Here is a 24,754-nt window from a genome sequence, read left to right as displayed (position 1 = left end):
GGGAACTTTGGTTTTTTTGTTGTTGTTGTGTCTTTGGCTTGATATAGGTTTATAGATATGGTTGTTAAATAGGCAGATTAGATTGAATTTTAATTTGTCAAATTTGTAACTTTAGTTAAAAATATTCAAAGTTGGTCTTGACAGATTATAGCATGTACTTTAGACCGATATATATGTACTTACAAATATATGTGAAGTTAAACACAAATTTTTAACTTCAGTCAAATACGTCTGAAGTTATATTTCTAAAGTGGTTAAACTTCACAAGAAAATATATATTAAATTTTGACTAGTCAAACCAAGCTGAGTTAAACGTCCATGATAAGTAACGAATCATAATCCAATCGGTTAAAACAAAAATTAAGAAACTTCTATTATATCATCCAAAAACCTTAAAGTTTTCTAAAAATTAATGGTCCAATTTCAAGAATATACGAAGTCGAAAAATATAACGTTTGAATAAATAAACAAAACGAATTATCAAAAACAACACATGGTGGTGTCACACTAGCTACAAATCTACCCCACTATTTGACTAATAAGATTTTACTCGCTCCGTTTCAGTTTTTTTGTTTTATTTTTCTTTTTAATTTCTTTTTCTGTTTTGACCAACCTTTTAATATATAATTTTCATTGTCTAGAATACATAGGTTGTGGACAAATTTTTTTTTATACGAATTAAGACTTTTGATAATTCATAACTTGACTAATAAATTTACTTTCAAGTTTGTAATTTTTCTATTCAATTTTATTTATAATTTTATATTCAATGTGTGAATAGATTATTCGTATCATATGTGAGAATATTATATTAAAACCACATATATATATCTCTACAATGTTTTTATAAATAAGTACTTGTATTATACGTTATTACAAACTTTCAAATACACATAATCTTACAAAGATTCATTAGTACTCCAATAAATCTACAATAGAAATAACTGATTATTCTTTAATATAATCCCCAAGATGATACGGTCAATTTCTTCACATGTCGAGCATGACCTTTTTTCTGTAAAATTTCAAAATATAAATTTCTTTTTATAAAATATAAATTTATAAATCAAATATTTAAGTTTTAAAAAAATTAAAATCACAGTCCTGAAATTTAAATCCTACATCTTTTAGGTGAATTTTGAAATTGCAAATATATATATATATATATATATATATATATATAGTTTGTTTTATTATTATTATTTTTTTCTTATTAATTTTTTTTTTAGAATTAGCTGTCTGAGAGAGATGGTGAGTTTTGTTTTTTTATGTTTTGAATTGCGATATGAAATTTTCAAAACTATGTTCAATTATGTCTATTTTAAACTTATCATAAACTTTATTTTGGACATTTTAATTATGATAAATTTTAATTGAGTAACTGAATATATGATAAAGTACTCTTATTAATATATATCTTTTTTCTTAATTATACGCATTAACATAAAAAAATAAAACTATAAAACCACATGCATATTTCAATTGAAGCCGATATATATAATTAAAGAAAGTGACGTATTTTATGTGGGTTAACTTATATATTTAAGAACTCTTTTTTATTTATTAACATCCTCAATTACATGGACCCTCCAGAAAGATATTTTGGTAACCAGCCTATTCAAGATCTTTCTAGTTTTTTTTTTCAAAAAAAAAAACAGTATTATAGCATCATAAATTTGATGTATATTGTGACGTCATAATTAACAAATTTTTAATAAGTTAATGATATTGAACAATATTGTTTTTTCTCGACCATTTCAAACTCAAGAATTTTTCTAGAATTTTACTTGCACTATTTCGAATTTAAAAAATACATTATATTCACGTATGTTGAATGATTGTATTAAGGTTCCAACTTGAGGCCATGAATGCTAGACCACAATATATATATATATATTCTCTTATTATATATAATAAGAGAGAGTTCGCGCTGAAGCAGGCACGTTTTCGTCGACATGCCTGCTTCAACGTGTTTCGAAAAAAATTAAAAAATTATTTCTTTTGTTCTACTTTAATTTAATTAATGTATAATTTTTCTCTTATTATGGAATCTGTTTTAGCTATGACTTTTAATTTAAATTCAAGACTTCACGTTGAAGCAGGCACGTCGTGTTTGGGAAAAAAAAGTAAAAAAAAAATATTTCTTTATATATATATATATATTCTCTTATTATATAAGAGAGAGTTCGCGCTGAAGCAGGCACGTCTCCGTTGACATGCCTGCTTCAACGTGTTTCAAAAAAAAAATTAAAAAATTATTTTTTTTGTTCTACTTTAATTTAATTAATGTATAATTTTTCTCTTATTATGGAATCCGTTTTAGCTATGACTTTTAATTTAAATTCAAGACTTCACATTGAAGCAGGCACGTCGTGTTTGGGGAAAAAAAAGTAAAAAAATTATTTCTTTTGTTCTACTTTAATTTAATTAGTGTATCATTTTTTCAAAATTATGGAATCCGTTCTAGCTATGACTTAAGTTTTAAATTCATATTCTTTAGTTATTGCTTTATTATTTTGAATGTCGGTAATATTTGTTTATATCTTGTCACTACTTTGAGTAAAAATTCAACGATCAATGAAAAAATATACTTTAATTATGGACATCTTAATGGACCCCTTCACATTAAATTTGCGCAAACAAAAAGTAATTAACAACTTAAATATCTCAAAATCATATTAAAATTTAATCAACTTTCTAAATTCTACCTATCACATAGTTAAATTAAAATTAAAAAAAATACTAAGATATAATGGACCCGTGTTAGCACGGGCGGAAGACTTAGAATTCACTAGTTTAGTTGAAGATAATAGAGATTAACTACTCCCACTAACAGTGGACAACAAAATTACACTGTCAGTCTACTGTATAATTTGAAGAATATGATCATCTCACCCAAAAGTAAAGGTGCTAGGGAGAACATATATTTATTTATTTAATTATATTATTTCTCAACGTGTTCTCTCACATTCGAGCCTAATTTTTTTCATGGACCGAGCACATGAAAATATTTTGTTTAATGGGTGATGTTGAGACTCAAATTCAGAACCTTTCTGTCTACTTTGATACCACACTTTGAAGTTTATGATCATCTCATCTAAAAATTAAGTTATCAAAGAAAATGTATTTTTATTTATTTTGTTATATTATATTATATCTTAACTTGACATGTTGGATATTTTTAGATAGATAGCAACATATCAAAAGGATATTTCTTGGCAATTTAACATACGAAAAATGAAATTTTTGCCTATTATATTATATGAAAATGAATGTTTTGGCTATAGTTCATAAGGTCAAAAATAAGTTTGGTAGCTTGCTAGCTACTTGTTGGTTTGTGGACCAATTAATAGAAAATAATATGTGCTGAGGCTATAATATGAAAATGAAGTTTTGACATTTCCTAAATTAATAAAATCCGAATCTTTTGACATTCTAAATGGTGGTGTTTGTGTCCTCCACAAATCTTATCTTTGACATTTCAAATAGTTTGCTTGGGAAATTCCGGAGACATAATAATGGGATTATAGTATAAGAAAATAGTATATCTCACGTGAATTATCAATGGAATAAAAAAATTGAAAAATATTTGTCTTCGTATCAAACACACCCTACTTAGACCTATACTATATGTAACATTTTGTTTGGACATAATGCATAAATATGCCTTTAACTTGGCTTCAATTGGTACTTATGCCCTCCAACTTTGTGTGTGCACAAGTAGACACTTAAAACTTATATAAATTGAACTAGTAGATACACCCATTCTAGGTGGCGTAATACACATACGATTCAAAATTGTCATGTAGGACGCAAAGTAGGATGAATGTGTCTATTTGTTCAATTGTATACAGGTTTAAATATCTATTTGCGCATACTCAAAGTTGTAGGACATAACTGTCAGGTGAAGCCAAGTTAAAATGTATATTTGTGTCTCTTCCTTGTCTTGACTAGCCTTGTTCTCACCAATATTTTTGGATCTTGTCTTCCCTTCTACAACCTACTATAGGTTGGTTGAAAAGGTCTAAGAAAAAGGTGATTAGGTATAACATGGCTTTGCGGCTTACTAAAGACATGATCCTACATAGAAAGATATAGAAGTCGAGGATAAGGGTAAAAGGGTTAGTTGGTAGTGTTATTATTACTCTCCCACTAATTTATTCTTCGACTTTAGTAATACCTGTTGTTTCATTTGCTTCATTTATTGTATTATTTGTTGTTGCTACTTGTTCTCTTATTAATTATTTTCAGCATGGTTTCTTCGCTACTGTGGTTGTTTTACATGCTTGTTTTTTAGTATGTTTTACTTAACGAAAACAACTTCTCGAGATAAAACTGCGTACGCATCTCTCAAGAAAAAAGGAACTAGCACATGTGATGGGTATAGCATCATTTTTATGACATATGAAACATTATTATAAAATTCATGTCTTTTACACACACACACAAAATTAAATGGAAATGCTATAAGGTACACCTTTATTAGTAACTCCAGGTCAAGAATATGGTTTCAATAATTCATAAGGCATAACTCCAGCTCCATTTCTATTCATCAAGTAACAATCAGCATTTCTAGCATCAATAATCCCTTCAAGCTCCTTCAATTTCCCCGAAAACACCTCGAACGACCGCGTTAATTATGGGGTCCTCAGCCCAATAAGGCTCAATTTTTTCACCAATATATTCTTCATCTGGTGAATGGTTTGATAAGACATCCAAAATTGCCATTACTTTTGTTGCTTGAATTTGTGCAGGGAAGCATCTTAGTAGTGCCTCCTCAGGTTTATTCAAGAACCACTCCCATTCTTCAGCTGTTGGATCCTCAGTTGGCATTTTTGATCTAGCAATTGTTGGCCTATTTGGAATACAATAGTTAATTAATATTTCAAGAATTTAGGAGGACATGTATGTATGATGAGAGTCGAGCCCGCGGTTATTGAAAACAATCTATTTACTTAGTTTAGTTGAAAGGTTTAGGATATATATGCTAGCATCTTTTAACTAGTATAGTAGTCCCACAAAGTAGGATCTATGAAGGATAGAGTGTATGCAGATCTCAGAAATTGAAGAACGCCTGTTTTGCGATAAGACTCTCAGCTCAAGGAAAAACAGTTCAAACCAATACAATATTGAGGACATATATGTAGATATGTAGTGTAAATAATATAAGTAGAAAAATGAGTTTCCATTTTGAAGATATTAAGGTAGAGTGGATGGTCCGGTGTATATGACTTAACTTCATATACACTAAAGATCAGTTTGATGCCCGAAGCATCCTACATTCACATAGGGTTCAAAAGAGGGTCGTACCCTAAAGGGCTAAAGAACTTATCCTGACACAAACATTAGTGACTGATTTCCCAGCACAAACACGTGACCTATAGGTTGAGCAAAGATAACTTTACCGTTACTCCTAATATCACCTTAAATTTTACTTATACACCGACAGTACGAATAAACTAACAATTTGAAGTAAAGCAAAAAAGGTAAGGTATGTGCACCTGCATAGCTGTATTGGCCAAAGTTAACAGCTGCATGGTGGCCAGAAGTTATCCAAATTATTGTTGTGACAAGTACCAATTAAGTCATTTAGGGTTTTTAACTCTGGCCACCATGGCTCATTTTTCTTGTCACCATGTCAAACATTTTTTATCTCTGATCACCACCAAGCTTGGAGTTCTTCATCAGATTCAATGAGATTTGTTTGTGGATAATAATGGTTTACATAATTTGTTACCCATTGTTTAAGTATGTCCCAAAGTACTAATTACTAAACCATCATTAGCAAAAGAGTAATCTTCTATTGTTAGTCTCAATCCATGTGGTGCATTTGGATCTTCCTCTGCCAATCCCCTGTATATTTTGCACAAAATAACTTGTTAGTGGAAGCAGGGGTGTAGAAAGTTATACTGTATATATATAGTAGATTCTTAATCTCCCTTGTTGTATTGTACCAATGTACGATACAACATGTCTACATTCCGATTTTTGATAATTAAGACTCATTTTTTATGGATTCATTTGTAAATACCATATAATTGATATAATTGATCTGATTGTATAAATATTATTTACCCCATTAGTACCACATCAATCTACGCTCAAAAATAAAACTTAACAAAGGATTATTTTCTGTAAAATTTTAAAATATAGATTTCTTTTTATAAAATATAGATTTACAAATAAAATATTTTATTTTTTTAAAATCACAGTCCTAAAAGGAAGTGACTTATTTTATGTGGGGTTAACTTAAATATTTCATTTTTTAAATTTATTTATTAAAATCCTCCATGGCATGGACTTTCCATAAGATATTCTGGTGACCAGCCTATTTTTCAATGGACTTGTTTTATTTTTTATTTTTTTTAAAAAAAAAACAGTATTATAGCATCATAAATTTTGAATTTTGTATATTGTGACGTCATAATTAACAAATTTTTAATAAGCTATTAATGCTATTGAACAATATTGTTTTTCCTCGACCATTTCAAACTCAGAATTTTTTCTAGAATAAAAAAAAACAGTATTATAGAATATTCACGTATTTTGAATGATTGTATAGGTTCCGGCTTGAGGCCATGAATACTAGCTAAGAGAGACGTGCCTGCTTCAACGTATTTCGGAAAAAAAAATTAAAAAAATTATTCCTTTTGTTCTATTTTAATATAATTACTGTATAATTTTTCTCTTTTATGGAATCCGTTTAATCTATGACTTTTAGTTTTAAATTCAAGACTTCACGCTGAAGCAGGTACGTCATGTTTCGGAAAAAAAATTTAAAAAAATTATTTATTTTGTTCTACTTTAATTTAATTAGTGTGTAATTTTTTAAAATTATGGAATCCATTTTAGCTATGACTGTTAATTTTAAATTAATATTCTTTAGTTATTGCTTTATTGTTTTGAATGTTGGTAATATTTGTTTATATCTTGTAACTACTTTGAGTAAAAATTCAATGATCAATGATAAAATATACTTTAATTATGGACATCTTAATGGACCTCTTCACATTAAATTTGTACAAACAAAAAGTAATTAACAAATTAAATATCTCAAAATCATATTAAAATTTAATCAATTTTCTAAATTCTACCTATCAGATAATTAAATTAAAATAAAAAAATACTAAAATAATGGGCCCGTGCTAGCACGGGCGGAAGACTTAGACGTCACATATTTTAGTCGAAGATAATAAAGATTAACTACTCCCACTGACAGTGGACAACAAAATTACACTGTCAGTCTACTATATAATTTGAAGAATGCGATCATCTCACCCAAAAGTAAAGGTGCAGGGAGAACACATATTTATTTATTTAATTATATTATTTCTCAACGTGTTCTCTCACATTCGAGCCTAATTTTTTTCATGGACCGAGCACATAAAGATATTTTTTTGAATGGGTGATGTTGAGACTTAAATTCAAAACTTTTGTGTCTACTTTGATACCACACTTTGAAGTTTATGATCATCTCATCTAAAAATTAAGTTAACAAAGAAAATATATTTTTAGATAGATAGAAACATATCAAAATGATATTTCTTGGCAATTTAACATAGGAAAAATGATTTTTTTGCATATCATACTATATGAAAATGAATGTTTTGGCCAAGTTCTTAAAGGTCAAGAATAAGTTTGGTAGCTTGCTACTTGTTGGTATGGGGACCAATTAATAGAAAATAATATGTGGTGAGGCTATATATAATATGAAAATGAACTTTTGACATTTCCTAAATTAAATAAAATCAGAATTTTTTGACTTATTTTTTGACATTTCTAAATGGTGGTGTTTGTGTCCACAAATCTTATCTTTGACATTTCAAATAGTTTGCTTGGGAAATTCCGGAGACATAATAATGGGATTATAGTATAAGAAAACAGTATATCTCGCATGAATTATCAATGAAATAAAAAAATTGAAAAATATTTGTCTTCGTATCAAACACACCCTACTTAGACCTAAACTATATGTAACATTTTGTTTGGACATAATACATAAATATACCTTTAACTTGGCTTCAATTGGTACTTATGCCCTCCAACTTTGTGTGTGCACAAGTAGACACTTAAAAAAAAGGAGTTTTCATTTTAATTTGAAGATATTAAGGTAGAGTGGATGGCCCGGTGTATATGACTTAACTTCATATACACTAAAGATCAGTTCGATGCCCAGAGCATCCTACATTCACATAGGGTCCAAAAGAGGGTTGTACCCTAAAGGGCTAAACAACTTATCCTCACAAACATTAGTGACTGATTTCCCAGCACAAACACGTGACCTATAGGTTGAGCAAAGATAACTTTACCGTTACTCCTAATATCACCTTTATTTAACTTATATACACCGACAGTACGAATAAACTAAAAATTTGAAGTAAAGCAAAAAAGGTAAGGTGTGTGCACCTGCATAGCTGTATTGGCCAAAGTTAACAGCTGCATGGTGGCCAGAAGTTACCCAAATTATTGTTGTGACAGTACCAATTAAGTCATTTAGGGTTTTTAACTCTGGCCACCATGGCTCATTTTTCTTGTCACCATGTCAAACATTTTAAATCTCTGACCACCAAGCTTGGAGTTTTTATCAGATTCAATGAGATTTGTTTGTGGCTAATAATGGTTTACATAATTTGTTACCCATTGTTTAAGTATGTCCCAAAGTACTAATTACTAAACCATCATTAGCAAAAGAGTAATCTTCTATTGTTAGTTTCAATCCATGTGGTGCATTTGGATCTTCCTCTGCCAATCCCCTGTTTATTTTGCACAAAATAATTTGTTAGTTGAAGCAGGGGGGTCAAAAAGTTATACCGTATATATATATATAGTAGATTCTTAATCTCCCTTGTTGTATTGTACCAATGTACGATACAACATGTCTACATCCCGGCTTTTGATAATTAAGACTCATTTTCTAAAGATTCCTTTGTAAATACCGTATAATTAATCTGATCGTATAAATATATACCCTATTAGTACAACTACATCAATCTATACTCAAAAAATAAAACTTAACAAAGGATTAGTGTCCATCAAAGTTAGCGATAGGATGGTAAATACCGCCAGATTGGTAATCAGAGGTCTCAATTTCGACCATTGTGAATGGAGGTGACGTTGATTGGGAACATTTAACTACCAAAATGGGATATCCTGATACAAAGTCGAATTAATCTTATCCCAAAGCATACCCCAAACATCAGGTGAAAACNAGTTCGATGCCCGAAGCATCCTACATTCACATAGGGTTCAAAAGAGGGTTGTACCCTAAAGGGCTAAACAACTTATCCTGAGACAAACATTAGCGACTGATTTCCCAGCACAAACACGTGACCTATAGGTTGAGCAAAGATAAATTTACCGTTACTCCTAATATCACCTTTATTTAACTTATATACACCGACAGTACAAATAAACTAAAAATTTGAAGTAAAGCAAAAAAGGTAAGGTGTGTGCACCTGCATAGCTGTATTGGCCAAAGTTAACAGCTGCATGGTGGCCAGAAGTTACCCAAATTATTGTTGTGGCAATACCAATTAAGTCATTTAGGGTTTTTAACTCTGGCCACCATGGCTCATTTTTCTTGTCACCATGTCAAACATTTTTAATCTTTGACCACCAAGCTTGGAGTTTTTATCAGATTCAATGAGATTTGTTTGTGGATAATAATGGTTTACATAATTTGTTACCCATTGTTTAAGTATGTCCCAAAGTACTAATTACTAAACCATCATTAGCAAAAGGGTAATCTTCTATTGTTAGTTTCAATCCATGTGGTGCATTTGGATCTTCCTCTGCCAATCCCCTGTTTATTTTGCACAAACTAATTTGTTAGTTGAAGCAGGGGGGTCAAAAAGTTATACCGTATATATATAGTAGATTCTTAATCTCCCTTGTTGTATCGTACTACATCCCGGCTTTTGATAATTAAGACTCATTTTCTAAAGATTCATTTGTAAATACCGTATAATTGATCTGATCGTATAAATATATACCTTCTTAGTACAACTACATCAATCTATACTCAAAAAATAAAACTTAACAAAGGATTACTGTCCATCAAAGTTAGCGATAGGATGGTAAATACCGCCAGATTGGTAATCAGAGGTCTCAATTTCGACCATTGTGAATGGAGGTGACGTTGATTGGGAACATTTAACTACCAAAATGGGATATCCTGATACAAAGTCGAATTAATCTTATCCCAAAGCATACCCCAAACATCAGGTGAAAACAAAAAAAGAAGAAGATTAGTGATCAATAAAAGTTGTGGTAGAGTTGTTAGCACCCTTCCACCTTTAACCTCATGTCTCGAATTCTACCCTAGTTGTGAATTGAGTCGATTCAATTGAGAGCGCTTTACCCCTAAAGTAGGGTCCCAAAACAGATACCAAACACCGAATCAAATTAGAATAATAGAAGATTAGTGAGTTCTTACCTACTAATAAGGTTTTGTGGGAGTGCCTCATGATCAAATCTCCATTCAGCACCATAGGCAATAGAACTCAACTCAATTGCATACTTGCCTAGGAAAAATGAACTCTCAATAATACCATTAGCATTAATAAGTGCTTCTCTAGCTAAGGCATTTATTTCCATTGTGTATCTAAAATGAGGTTGCAACAATCTATATATTGGATGCTTTGCACCTAGTTGCCTATTTGTTGCAATAATATATGGCTCTGTACAACAATGAGTTCTTAGCCTGAAAAATTTTGGTACAAAAAAAAAAACTAGCCATAAAATTTTCAAAATCAAAATTACTAAGATATCGAGAAATTTAAGGAGTCGGTTAGCAAAGAGTTTAAGTTATATGCATCGTGCATCAGTTTAAGGAATTTATACACCATCAAGTCACATCTCCTTGTTCCTTGTTGTAACAGGTAACCTGTCTTATTTTCAAGAAAACTTATCGGTAGATGACTTGATAGTATAAAAAAAAAGTCTTTACACTACATCGTGATAGAGTACTATAATGTAAGGAGTCAGTTAGCAAAGAGTTCAAGTTATATGCATTGTCATCATCAAGTGATCACTTCTACTTAATATAACAAATAACTTGTCTTATCTTCAAGATTATAATAAATCTGATGTCTTAAGAAGACTTATTTGTAAATATCTTTTAGGTGATGTGATAGCTCAATTGCCAAAGGTCTCAATGTGCCATCAGGTGTCAAGAAGAACAAAGTTCTTGAACCATAAAGTATTGTCCCTTTGAGTTAATTCACTTTGTTCACATATGGCAATAGCAAATCATGATAATCTAAGATGAACAACTTCTTTTGTTGAATTGCCTACGCGGTTATGTGTAGCTCAAGAATTAAAATGATTAAAAAAAAAAGAATACTTTACCATAAGGGACAATCTTGAATTTTTTACCCTCTCTTAACATTTTTTTTTAAAAAAAATGACATTTGTTGTCCATTGGGAATAAGTTCTAGTACTACTGTTTAAATCATGTATCCATTTTAGTTCAACAAACTAAATTTCCGTCTTTAATAATAGTTGAATGAATCTTTTCTTTTAAAGACAAATTTAGCACATTGAGCTATTGGGGGACATGATAATTTAAAGAATGGCTCAAGAAAGGCCATTCTTCCCAAAAAAAAAAAAAAAGAAGATTAAACTAACGTTCTGACCATGACCAGATATCGTCTGTCCACAAACAAATAAAAAAATATAATTTTTTTCACAAATGAAAAATAAATAAAAATGATGTGTTTATATATACCTCTTTAACAGTCATAATCCTCCAATTTCTAGTTCAATTAGCTCTTTTATGATTGCTGATTCAGGAGGTCCATACACCTTAGGGTCTAGCTTGCTCTTCAATGGCCATTCCTGAATTTAGCCATGGATTAACGACGGATAAAATTATGTTAGTTATGAAGCAATTTACTAATGAATTAACCATGAATTAGTTCATAATTAGTTCTATTAGTATATATTTTAGCTCAAATAAATATTTCAATCAATAATTAACGAGCTACCAATACATGAGAACTTTCATACAATTCCTTTTGAAACATAACTTTACTAAATCAATAGGGCTCATATGATACTAAGAATCGAACAACACTTGGTGAATAATGTTGAGAGTAAAGAAGCTAATAAACATTGTTCAACTGAAATGGGACTGTAAGATAAAATGCTCCAGCTTTAAAGTTGTTTTGTATTTGTTCTTTAATATGGTAAAATTAGGCTATCATATTGTGCTTAATCTACTTATTTTCATGTGATGATCATGGTTACCTATTTGTGTTAATTAGTTATTGAATATATCTCTTTCAGTTTATTAGATATTTGTGATTGTACAATTGATAATATTTGTGTCTACTACTATTTTATTGATTTCTGGGAAAATGCATAAGTACCCTCAACCTATGCCCGAAATCTCAGAGACACACTTATATTATACAAAGGTCCTATTACCTCCGAACTTATTTTATAAATAATTTTCTACCCATTTTTGGCCTACTTGGCACTATCAACCAGATAACTTGAAAAAATTGTCAACACGCGCTAGGCTCAGAAGATAGTGCCACGTAGGCCGAAAAGGGATAGAAAATTATTTATAAAACAAGTTCGAGAGGGTAATAAGACCTTAGTATAGTATAAGTGTATCTCTGAGATTTCGGGCATAGATTGGGGGTACTACTTATTCATTTTCCCTAGATTTCTCAATAAAATGTAAGATATGCATGCTTCAATTTCTTGGATATGAAAGAAAAATGACACTAGAATGCAAAAAAATTAGGTCTGTGCTCTGCACGGGCAATCTCATCAAGTAATAATATATATATGATATGATTATTCAGTTTGACTTGTTTTTCACGTGTTATTGTGATTTCCTTATTAGTTAGTAAACACATGATGTTGTACGTGCCTTTTTTTTTCTAGTCTCTCTATGGTATTGTGGTTTATCAGTTTTGAATATGACGTTTAAAATAAATATTTTAAAATGATAAAACTCACTTAAAATATAATAGAACTATTTTATTCATTGAAATCAATCCATTCATTTGCCACTACTAGGTGGACTACATTAATCAATATTTATCAATGAATTATATTTAATATACTATAATTATGGTATGTTTGAGTTGACATCTAAACACATGATTAGGTATATCTAAACGCTTTTAGCTCAAACTTTGAAGAAAAAAAAAAGTGTGCGCATGCATGTTCTCAAACGTCCATTAAGTAGACACTACTAGAAATCATGAAATCAACTACAAGATTTATTGCTAATTAGTTGTTAATCAATCACTAAGCTCGTAACTAATTAAATTATCAAATAATCCAGTGCTAATTCACAAGTGTTTGATTGAAATACTTCTCGACTAGACCATGACATAGTTTGAGTATCTAAAAAAATATATTGACAAATTTAAGAAATTATTAATATATTTTTATTTTTTATTTTTTATTTTTCATTTTTACTCCACTGTCTTGAAGTCCTTATTGTTAAGTGGAATTCCTATTGATGATGGTAAAGTAATCACGTCGGTTGGTATGACGCATATTATTTTCTTGTAGTGAGAAGAGTTAATTATTTTCTTCGTTTCAATTGATGTGATATAGTATATATGATCTCACACACAGTTTAAGAATGAAAGACTTTTAAAATTTATGGTTTAAAATAAATCATAGATATTTGTGTGGTTATATAAATTATTTTATCAAGAGTAAAATGGACATTTTAAATTTATATTATTACAAAATATAAAAATCTGCCATTCTTTTGGGAACTCGCCGCTAAAAAGAAAAATGAGTCATATAAATTGAAACAGAGGGAGTACCTAACCAAAACGATTCGATTTATGTTATTTTTTCAATCAAATCATAGACTTTTATTTAAGTTTAAAACCATCCCGAATAATTGGGATGATCTTTTTAATTTATGAAAAAAACTGAAAAATTCCTGAACTGAATTGAATAACCTTACATGTATGTAAAAATATTTTATACTTTAACAATATGTTAAATTTGAATAGAGAAATATATTTTATAACATTTTTCAAATCTCTCTCTCTCTCTCTCTCTATATATATATATATATATATATATATATAAAGCTAGATAAAAAAGTAGTGATGTGGCACCTTGCAATGGCCAAGGATCCTATTTATCTTTTTTGTGATTTTTTATATTTTCTCTAATTTTCTTTAATTATTTTATTTTATAAAATCATCTCCTTAATTCATACCTCTTCAATTATATACATTTAGATCTTAATTAATTTAATAATATTGGGGCCAAACATCAAAATCCGACTTCATCGACTTCAAGAGAGGTTTGATAAGAATGAGTTGGATCACCAGTACCGACATTCAGAAGATGCCAAAATCATAGCTCAATTGAAGAAAGAGCTACGAAGAGCCAGACAATGCATGTCAGAATTGGATGATAGCATGGAGCAGCAGATTCAGTCGGTTGAAAGGTTCAGACATCAAGAAGGGGCTCGGTTGGCAAAAGATCACCTATGGGCGAACATATATGCTATGTGAGAAGAGGTCAGCATCGCCAAGAGGACCAGACTTGGTGAAAGCTCAGGAGGAGCTTGAAGTTTATTATCATCCCCTGCGTGAGATTGCTTTCATTTGTACTTTGTTTTGTTATTATTTCCCTTTTGAACTTATTTCCCCATTTATATGTTGTTAAATATTATTTTAAATAATCTTAATGAAATATTTTGGGGATAATGAATTGGCTTAAAAAGACATATACATCCTTTAATTCGCTCGGCCTACCCTTGGCACAAAAGGGTCACAAGTATGTTTAGGACGCTATATTTATCTGTTTGCTTGTGCGCTTTAACTTGTTTGTGTGGTACGTTGCTTTGAATGAGGACATTTTAGCCCATTCCTTGTCAAAAATTTGAAAAATATCAAATACAAGTCACTACCAAAATGTCCGACCAAAACTCCATGAGTCTTAAGTTTCTCAGTCATAAATAAAATCATACTACCAAATCCTAAAACACTACTCTATTATCTCAGGAAAGGTAAAATTGCTGCTAAGATGGAAAAAGGGAAGGGTATCGACATAGAGCTAACTAAGGAGGATTTGAGGATGAAATTGCAGCAGCTCAGACAAGAGATCCAAGAAACCAGAAAAAGGAGAATAGAAGTGGAATTTGCCACCGCAATCGCACGAACAACAAATGCAGCACTAGACGCGGAATTGGCAGCAAAGATGACAAAATGTGTTGTTATAGATAAAGAGACAGCTGCTGTGCGGAAGAAGCGCGATGCCCTCAAAGATATAACCGTGATGCTTCAGAAGCCACTTGGAAAACACTCTTTCTTCAACCAAGAAGCCAACATCAGTGGTCCCGAAGACACCAGACCTGAAGCTACTGAAGAAGATACTGGGGAGGAAATTGTCTATAGGCCTCCTGTTCAAGGACGGTGGAAGGAAGGGAATGAGAAAACCACCCTCGAAGCATATGAGTTTACCCCCCGTGATTAACGAGACAATTAGAAGAAGAATGGCTTGGGTGGAGGCACATTTTATCTTTTAGGAGCTTTATTGTCTGTTTTTACTTTCCTTGTGATCTTCAAGAAATGAATGAATGAAAATGAAACTTCCTTTGTATTCGAACTACGTAGGGCCTGAATTCTCCTTCGGAGATACGTAGGCAGCCTTTCAAGGCCCGGCCCCTATCTTTTAAAAAAATTTCTTTTTCCCTTCATTCTACAATGAAACATTGAGTTCAGATCAACAAATGCCCAGAGATGCAACAAGAAGACCTTAGCTCAACGCAATTTAAACTTTCTGAGTCACCAACCTCAACATAAAAACGAGCAAATTCCTGCTTGTTCAAAAGTCAGTCCCCATTATTCGTGGGTTAGCATGTTCTCAAACAAAGCAACTTTTATGTATTTATCTGCTTTCTATATGATATTTTGCATTATTTGTGATGAATCAAAACTAACATATTTGCCTTTGAGTTGTTTTTCTCAAAAGGTAGTTAGAACTGGTCAGTGTCGATAAGCTGGCTGATCATCCTTATTTCACTAAATCTAAAGGTCCTACAGATTCCTTCCCCAATCAAAGTTCACAAAAGGGAGAAGCAACAATGGGTGATAACAACGAAGAAATCAGCCTTACTGATGTCGTGGTGGCTCAACCCGCCCTTGCTGATCAGAATGAACTGATCCTGCAGTTGATGCAACAAATTGCTGAGATGAGGGTCGAGATGCAGAGAAAAAACGATTTGCCTCCTCCGATTTTTGCTGTCAATGCTCAACCAGACGAAAGATCTCCAGCTCAAATTCCCTATCCTAACGTGGAACAAGCTCAGAACTCGCCTTTAAGCCCTACTCGTAATCCCTCCATCATTGACCTTACCACCCAAAACCCCCACTACGTCTCAACCTCTTATCAAACACCACCCCCTCCTCAAAATACCAACCTCCAAGCACCACTTCCTCCCCCCAATACAAACCACCAAATTGGCCTACCCCCTCACAGCCAAAACGCTAATAACCCACACACTTCCCTCCTTCACCAAAACCAATATACCAGCCCCCAGACTTTTCCCCAAAACTATCACGCCCCTTTAAATGGCCAGAGTCCCTCTATTGCTCCACCACTACCACAAAAAGCCACTTTCCAAATACCGGTCCCCAATGAGCATGGCGCCCATGGTTCGGAGCTCGACCACTATGAGGAGAGGGAGAGAGAGTGGAGGTCAAAGGAAGAGACCGCCAAGATAGATATGAAGGAGGAAATCAGAAAAGCCATGAAGGAGTTGAACTGCATTCCTGAGGTCGCCGGGTTGAGTTACGAAGACCTGTGCATTCATTCGAATTTGGACCTCCCTGAAGGGTTCAAGGTGCCAAAATTTGACATCTTCAGAGGAACAGGGAACCCCTTAGCACACTTGAGGGCCTACTGTGACCAACTTGTGGGAGTTAGGAGAGACGAAACTTTGTTAATGCGGCTTTTTAGCCGAAGTTTGGGCGGAGAGGCTCTAGAGTGGTTTACGTCTCATGAAACGAGACAGTGGTCTTGTTGGAATGCTCTGGCTAAGGATTTCATCGAACGATTCGCCTATAATGTGGAGATCGTTCCTGATCGTTACTCCTTGGAAAAGATGAAGCAGAAGCCAACCGAAAGTTACAGAGAATTTGCATATAGATGGCAGAAGGAGGCAGCTAGAGTTAGACCTCCTATGTCGGAAAAGGAAATCGTCGAAGTGTTTGTGCGGGTGCAAGAGCCCGAATATTATGACAGAATCATGTTGCTCGTTGGAGAAAAATTTGCTGAGATAGTCAAGGTAGGTGAGACTATCGAAGAAGGATTGAGAACCGGGAAGATTGCCCGTGTTGCTGCCTCGCCCGGATCTTCAGGTTTGTTGAAGAAGAAAAGAGAGGATGTGTCCTTTATTTCCTATGAGGGGAAGAAGACCCCAAAGAAAGTCTCATCATACCAAGGTCATTCTCGACCTTCACAGAGTTTGTACCCGGCTTGTTATAGACAGACTGATTACCAAAATAATCCTCCCCCCAGTTATCAAAATACCCTTTCTCCATTTACTAAACTCCCCCTCTAATTTACCAAACTCCACCTCATCACTATCGGAACGTCGCCCCCAACTGTACCAATGTTCAGACAAATTACCAGACTCCTCCCCCAAGGTACCAAACCCCAGCACCACTTTACCAAAATACCCCCCCCCCGAACTACCAAGCTCCACAACCAAATTACCAAACCAATTCATATCCCAGATATCAAACCCCCCATCCGAATGCTCCAAATTATCGCCAAATGTCTCCCCCTCAACAAGGCAATTACGATCCCTCTCGTCCTAGATTCGAGAAGAAGCCTGCTAGAATTTTCACTCCGCTCATTGAAAGCCGAACAAAGTTGTTCGAGCGATTAACCGCGACAGGATATATTAATCCAGTGGGGCCCAAGCCGGTTGATACTAGCTCAAAGTTTTACAGACCCGACCAGAGGTGTGCGTATCACTCCAACAGTGTTGGACATGATACCGACGACTGTATTAACTTGAAACATAAAATCCAAGACCTGGTCGATCAGAACGTCGTCTCTCTTCAGACGGTCGCGCCCAATGTCAATAGCAATCATTTGCCAAATCATGGAGGCGTCACTATCAATATGATAAAGACAGATGACGATTGGTGCATGACAAAGGCAATAGTTCTGGTTGTTCCTGATGAACTGGAAAGGGCTGTAGCCTCGTTGAGCATTAAAGAGAAGAAAAAGTTTGTGATTCTGACACCCGAAAAGGTTGTTGCCTTGGTGCCACGAGAAACTCTTGCCCGACCAAAGTTTGTGATTGAAACAGCTGTTACCCAGGGTATGACCAGATCCGGCAAGTGCTACACACCGTAAGAGTTGGCTCAATGAGGGTAGAAGAAGGACCAAGCAAAAAGGCCGATCAGTGAAGCCGAAGCTGAGGAGTTCTGGAGAAAAATGCAACCGAAAGATTATTCGATTGTGGAGCATCTAGAGAAGACGCCGACTCAGATTTCTGTGTGGGCTTTATTGATGAGTTCGCAGTTGCATAGACATGCTTTGATGAGAGCTTTGGATGACACTTATGTGCCTGTGGGTACTAACAACGATAATCTAGCTGCTATGATAAACCAAGTTGTTCGAGGGCACCGAATTAGTTTCTGTGATGAAGAGCTGCCCTTTAAAGGCAGGATGCACAACAAGGCTCTGCACGTTACTTGTACGTGTTGAGACAAGATAATAATCATATCTTGGTCGATGACGGGTCTGGTCTTGATATTTGCCCACTTTCGACTCTGAGGCAGCTGAAATTTGACTTGGGAAAGGTTCAACAAAACCAGGTCAATGTGAGAGCTTTTGATGGAGTGCAGAGAGACACGATAGGGGTAATAAATTTGGATGTTCAGATAGGGCCTGCAGAATTCAATGTGGAGTTTCAGGTGTTGGACATCAATACCAGTTACAATTTGCTTCTGGGAAGACCGTTTATTCACATGGCTGGGGCTGTGCCTTCTACCCTTCACCAATTGATGAAATTTGTTTGGAAGGATTAGGAATTAGTCATTCATAGTGAGGGGAGTCATTCCGATGGGTATGCGCCGGTCGTTCATGAGGTTTCTCGAGGTTGTGATTTCCACACGGTGGAGCTGGTAAATGCCACTGGTGATGATTTGGCTCCGCAACCTTTTATGCCCTCCGTGTACAAGATGATTGCTACCGTCATGCTCCAGAATGGTTTCAAACCAGGTTTCGGATTGGGGAAGCACTTTCAAGGAATCGTCAAGCCTATCCAAATTCTTGCCAAAGGAACAAAGTTTGGTTTGGGGTATGTCCCCACAGATGCTAACGAAGTAGAGATGAAGAACAAGGGTATTGATTAAGCATTGGCCAGGCCAATTCCTTATTTGTACCAGTCATTTCCGGTACGAGAAAATGTCAACGATATTGGTCTCGGGGAAGGAATCTGGGGCCTTTTTGAGGAGATTGATGCGGTCATCAAGGAAGAGGTTGGGACATCAAGCATCCGTGATGCAGAACCTGAGGAGCAATTGCAGAACTGGACCTCCACACTACTCCTGATTTCCCGCTCATCTGGGTAAAAAAGACATGTGTTTGAAGCGGTGGTAGTCCGGAAGAGGCCCGAGACCCACCATTTATATAATTGTTATTTGTTTGAAGCTTTTAAATTCTCTTGTGATGTTTAAAAAAGGCAAAATGGCTCTCGGCCATGGCCAAAGTCTGTGCTTGTCTTTCAATTTAAATGAAAAGCCTCTTTTATTGAAAATTTGTTTATTTATCTGTTTATATTTTACTTTCCTAACTTTGTTTGTTTATTATTTCAGTAATATTAATTTAAAACCTGTCAATGTCATGTCATGTCACGAACCGAATGAACGAAATGAAGTAGGTGATAACGAATGTGAGGAATACGAAGAAGAAAATGAGGTACCCGAACATGTTGCCGAAGAATTTCAACAATTCGTGAATCAACACAAGCCAAATCTTGAAGAAACTGAAACTGTGAATCTTGGAGATGAGGAATGCATCAAAGAAGTTAGAATCAGTGTCCATCTGACTGAAGCCCAAAGAAGAGACCTGGTTCATTTGCTCAGGGAATACATTGATGTATTTGCCTGGTCTTATAGAGATATGCTAGGATTGAGTACGAATATGGTGTCCCACAAGTTACCAATCAATCCAAATTTCAGTCCAGTAAAACAAAAGACTCGAAAGTTTAAGTCTGAGTTGAGTTTAAAGATCAAAGAGGAGATTACAAAGCAGATCGAGTCCCAAGTAGTGGAAGTGACGCAGTATCCGACTTGGTTAGCTAATGTTGTTCCGGTTGCCAAGAAAGACGGAAAAATCAGAATTTGTGTTGACTACAGAGATCTCAACAATGCTAGCCCGAAAGATAATTTTCCATTGCCAAACATTCACATCCTCATTGACAACTGTGCTAAGCATGAGATGCAATCGTTTGTGGATTGTTATGCGGGTTATCACCAGATCCTGATGGATGAAGAAGATGCAGAAAAGACAACTTTCATCACGCCCTGGGGTGTATATCATTATCGAGTGATGCCTTTTGGTCTCAAGAATGTTGGTGCTACTTACATGAAGGCTATGACGACCATCTTTCACGATATGATTCACAATGAGATCGAGGTGTATGTAGATGATGTCATAATCAAGTCCCGCGAGAGTTCGGATCACTTGACTCACTTGAGAAAATTCTTTGATCGTCTGCGTCGATACAATTTGAAGTTAAATCCCGCTAAATGTGTTTTTGGGGTGCCAGCTGGCAAGTTGTTGGGATTTATAGCCAGCTTCCAAGATCAAGGCGATCCAAAAATTACCTCCTCCGAAGACCAAGAAAGAGGTGATGAGTTTCTTAGGAAGGTTGAACTACATCAGCCGGTTCATAGCTCAATCCACCGTGGTGTGTGAGCCCATCTTTAAGTTATTGAAAAAAGATGCCTTGACCAAGTGGACCGGAGAATGTCAAACTGCTTTTGATGCCATCAAGAACTATTTGTCCAATCCACCGGTGTTGGTCCCTCCACGAGAAGGGAGTCCATTATTGCTATATTTGTCGGTCTTGGATAACGCATTGGGATTCGTGCTTGGTCAACATGATGAGACTGGAAAGAGGGAGCGAACCATTTATTACTTGAGTAAAAAGTTCACTCCATATGAGACTCGTTACACTCTTTTGGAGAGAACATGTTGTGCTTTGACTTGGATCGCTCAAAAGTTGAGACATTATTTGTCTTTTTATACCACGTACCTTATCTCAAGGATGGATCCATTGAAGTATATTTTTCTGAAAGCAATGCCGACCGGGAAGTTAGCTAAATGGCAAATGCTTTTGAGTGAGTTTGACATTGTGTATGTGACACAAAAGGCGATAAAAGCACAAGCCTTGGCTGACATCTTGCGGAGAATCCAGTTGATGAAGAGTATGAACCGCTCAAGACTTATTTTCCCGATGAAGAAGTAGCGTTTGTGGGTGAAGATATTTCTGAAGCATATCTTGGTTGGAGAGTATTCTTTGATGAAGCGGCGAATCACCAAGGGAAAGGTATCAGAGCAGTCTTAGTGTCAGAATCCGGTATGGCGGCTAAACTCCGATTTAATTGCACAAACAACATGGATGAGTATGAAGCTTGCATCCTCGGTTTAAAGATGGCAATCGACTTGAACGTTCATGAGCTTCTAGTTATTGGAGACTCAGACTTACTGATTCATCAAGTTCAAGGAAAATGGGCCGTGAAAAATCCAAAAATCACACCGTATGTGCAGTATATACAAAAATTGTGCAAGAGATTTCGCAAGATTGAGTTCAGACATACTCCCAGAACACAGAATGAGTTGGCCGATGCTCTTGCCACTATTGCCTCAATGATCAAACATCCGGATACAAGTTATATTGATCCCTTGGATATAGAGGTAAAAGAGCAGTCTGTCTATTGTTCCCATGTTGAAGCGGAGCCAGATGATTTGCCTTGGTATTTCGACATCAAGAAGTATTTAGAGGACGGGACTTATCCTGAGAATGCAACGCTCAACCAAAAGAAATCGATACGCCGTATGGCCCTCAATTTTTTTGCAAGTGGGGAAATCCTTTACAGGAGGATTCCAGATTTAGGTCTTCTCAGATGCGTTGATGCTAATGAAGCTGCGAAGCTTCTGGAACAGATATATGCCGGAGTTTGTGGTACTCACATGAATGGGCTCACTTTGGCGAGGAAGGTCCTTCGAGCCGGTTATTTTTGGATGACTATAGAACATGATTGTTGCAAGTTTGTGCAGAAATGTCATAAATGTCAAGTGCATGGTGATTTGATTCGAGTGCCGCCTCACGAACTTAATGCTATGAGTTCACCTTGGCCTTTTGTAGGTTGGGGAATGGATGTCATTGATCCAATAGAGTCAGCCGCCTTTAACGGACACAGATTCATTTTGGTTGCCATTGACTACTTTACCAAGTGGGTGGAAGCAGCTTCGTACAAGTCGGTAACCAAGAAAATTGTAGCTGATTTTGTTCGCAACAACCTGATATGTAGGTTTGGAGTACCAGAATCCATCATTACTGATAACGGAGCGAATCTTAACAGTTACTTGATGAGTGAGATATGTGAACAATTCAAGATTACTCACCGGAATTCCACCGCCAACAAGAACATAAAGATGATTTTGAGAAAGATGATTGAAAATCGCAGAGGTTGGCACAAGATGTTGCCATATGCTTTGTTGGGTTACAGAACGACTGTCAGAACATCAGTCGAAGCAACTCCATATTTGTTGGTGTATGGGACAAAAGCAGTTATACCTGCCGAAGTTGAAATACCTTCATTGAGAATCATCCAAGAAGCTGAATTAAGTGATGTTGAATGGATTCGCAAGCAGATTGACCAGCTAACATTGATTGACGAGAAGAGAATGGTTGCCGTTTGTCATGGTCAACTATATCGACAGAGAATGAATCGTGCTTTTCACAAGAAAGTAATATCTAGGACATTTGAAGTTGGTCAGTTAGTTCTTAAGCGCATTTTCCCTCATCGGGATGAATATAAAGGGAAATTAGCACCAAATTGGCAAGGACCCTACATGGTTCACAAAGTGTTATCCGGAGGTGCCCTAGTCCTGTCGGAGATGGATGGCACTGAATAGCCGAAATCGATCAACTCAGATGCTGTCAAGAGATACTACGTGTAAAGTTTCAGTTTGTATTTCTGTCATTCCCTTGTAATCGTTCTATTTGCTTGTAATTGCTTTTTTTAGAATTTTGTCCCTCTTGTAACGAACTACGTTTGATCTGAATTCTCAAGAATGAGATACGTAGGCGGCCTATGTCGGCCTCGGTCACCCTTTATCCCTTTTAATATTTCCTTGTATTTGAACTACGTTCGACCTGAATTCTCAAAAATGAGATACGTGGGCGGCCTATGTCGGCCTTGGTCGGTCTTTGTAATTTCTTATTTTGTTAATTCTCGAGAAGGGGAACTACGTTTGACCTGATTCCTGCCTCAACAGAATACGTAGGCACCACAAGGGCTCGGTCATATCTCCCGTAAGATTTCTATTATTTCTTTATAATATAAACTGGGACAGAATTTTGAGAGGGACTCAAAAATTCTCAAAATGAAGATCTCTCCGACAAAGTCAAGACTGAAGTTACTTTGAGATTTGCAACTGGAACAGAATTTTTGAGAAGATCTCAAAAATTCCGTGTTTGTTCACCAACGATTAAAGATAAGCCAAGACAATTAACTGAGACAGAAATATTGAGGAGGACCTCAAAAATTACAATAAGGTTCATCGGGAGTTTGGAATGACTTTGAATACTTCCCAACAAGTAATCGGAAAGACTTCAAGGCATCAGCTTCAAATACGTTCACTGAAGCTTAACGTAACATGACACTTGGCAGTGACCTTTTCCAAACATTACTTTTGAAAATCTATTTTCCTTAAAAAATTTTCCTTCTTGTTTCAATTTTTTTTTTGCATAAAAATATTTTGTCTTATCTATCAAGAGACGGGAGATCGGAGAAATCAACCGAAAATATCAAGACAAGGAGCAGACAATCGTAGAGATCGACACAGATCAGTTCATTTTTAAACTAACAATTTCTCTATGAATGCAGGTCTATAGGAAATATTTTATGTTGCTTGTATCAAGGATTTTGGATTATGAATAACATTATTTTGTGCAAATTCCCAACAAGGCAAGTCCATAATGAAAGTACAACTATGTTCAGAGATGGAATGAACGAAAGCCACAAAGAGAGCAATATTATTATTTTTCTGCAACTAAAAATACTTGGAGGACATTATCTGCATCATATTATCGAACATGATAATATTACTACTCGGAGAGTCATTTATATTGTATTGACAAATGAGACAATACCACTACTCAGGGTCATCTTTAGTTATATTGTCAATTGAGACGATACCGCTACTCTGAGGGTCATTTTTATTATATTGTCCATTGAGACAATATCGCCACCCAAAAATACCTCAGAAGATCACCTATGTTGCTCGGTGAAGCATTATCTTCGTTTGGTACCAGGGACGACGTCATCAAAAGAAATCATGCATTGCAAGAGAAAAGAAATTCATGCATTGCAAGTAAAGATTCATGCATCGCGGGAAAGAGACTCATGCATTGCGAGAAAAAGATTCATGCATCGCGGGAAAAAGATTCATGCATCGCGACAAAAGAGATTCATTCATTGCAAGAGAAGATTCATGCATCGCG

At 35.0% G+C, this 24,754-nt stretch overlaps 2 protein-coding genes across 2 annotated transcripts; one reads left to right on the top strand and one right to left on the bottom strand.

Annotated features, from left to right (window-relative positions):
- Positions 1–5,644: 5,644 nt before the first annotated feature.
- LOC125872877 (linoleate 13S-lipoxygenase 2-1, chloroplastic-like) lies at positions 5,645–10,679 on the bottom strand. The gene is made up of 3 exons (XM_049553673.1): positions 10,436–10,679; positions 9,724–9,802; positions 5,645–5,767 (listed from the first exon to the last, which is right to left on the bottom strand). The coding sequence occupies exons 1-3, from the start codon at positions 10,594–10,596 to the stop codon at positions 5,660–5,662; spliced, it is 348 nt and encodes a 115-aa protein (XP_049409630.1). The 5' UTR covers positions 10,597–10,679; the 3' UTR covers positions 5,645–5,659.
- Positions 10,680–21,675: 10,996 nt separating this feature from the next.
- On the top strand, positions 21,676–23,163 carry LOC125860132 (uncharacterized). Its single transcript, XM_049540037.1, has 3 exons — positions 21,676–22,255; positions 22,391–22,421; positions 22,755–23,163. The coding sequence occupies exons 1-3, from the start codon at positions 21,676–21,678 to the stop codon at positions 23,161–23,163; spliced, it is 1,020 nt and encodes a 339-aa protein (XP_049395994.1).
- Positions 23,164–24,754: the final 1,591 nt, after the last annotated feature.

Source organism: Solanum stenotomum, chromosome 1, assembly GCF_019186545.1.
Source record: "Solanum stenotomum isolate F172 chromosome 1, ASM1918654v1, whole genome shotgun sequence".
Classification (NCBI taxonomy): Eukaryota; Viridiplantae; Streptophyta; class Magnoliopsida; order Solanales; family Solanaceae; genus Solanum; species Solanum stenotomum.
Note: the sequence above shows the minus strand (reverse complement) of the source record. Positions and strands in the feature narration are given on the sequence as shown.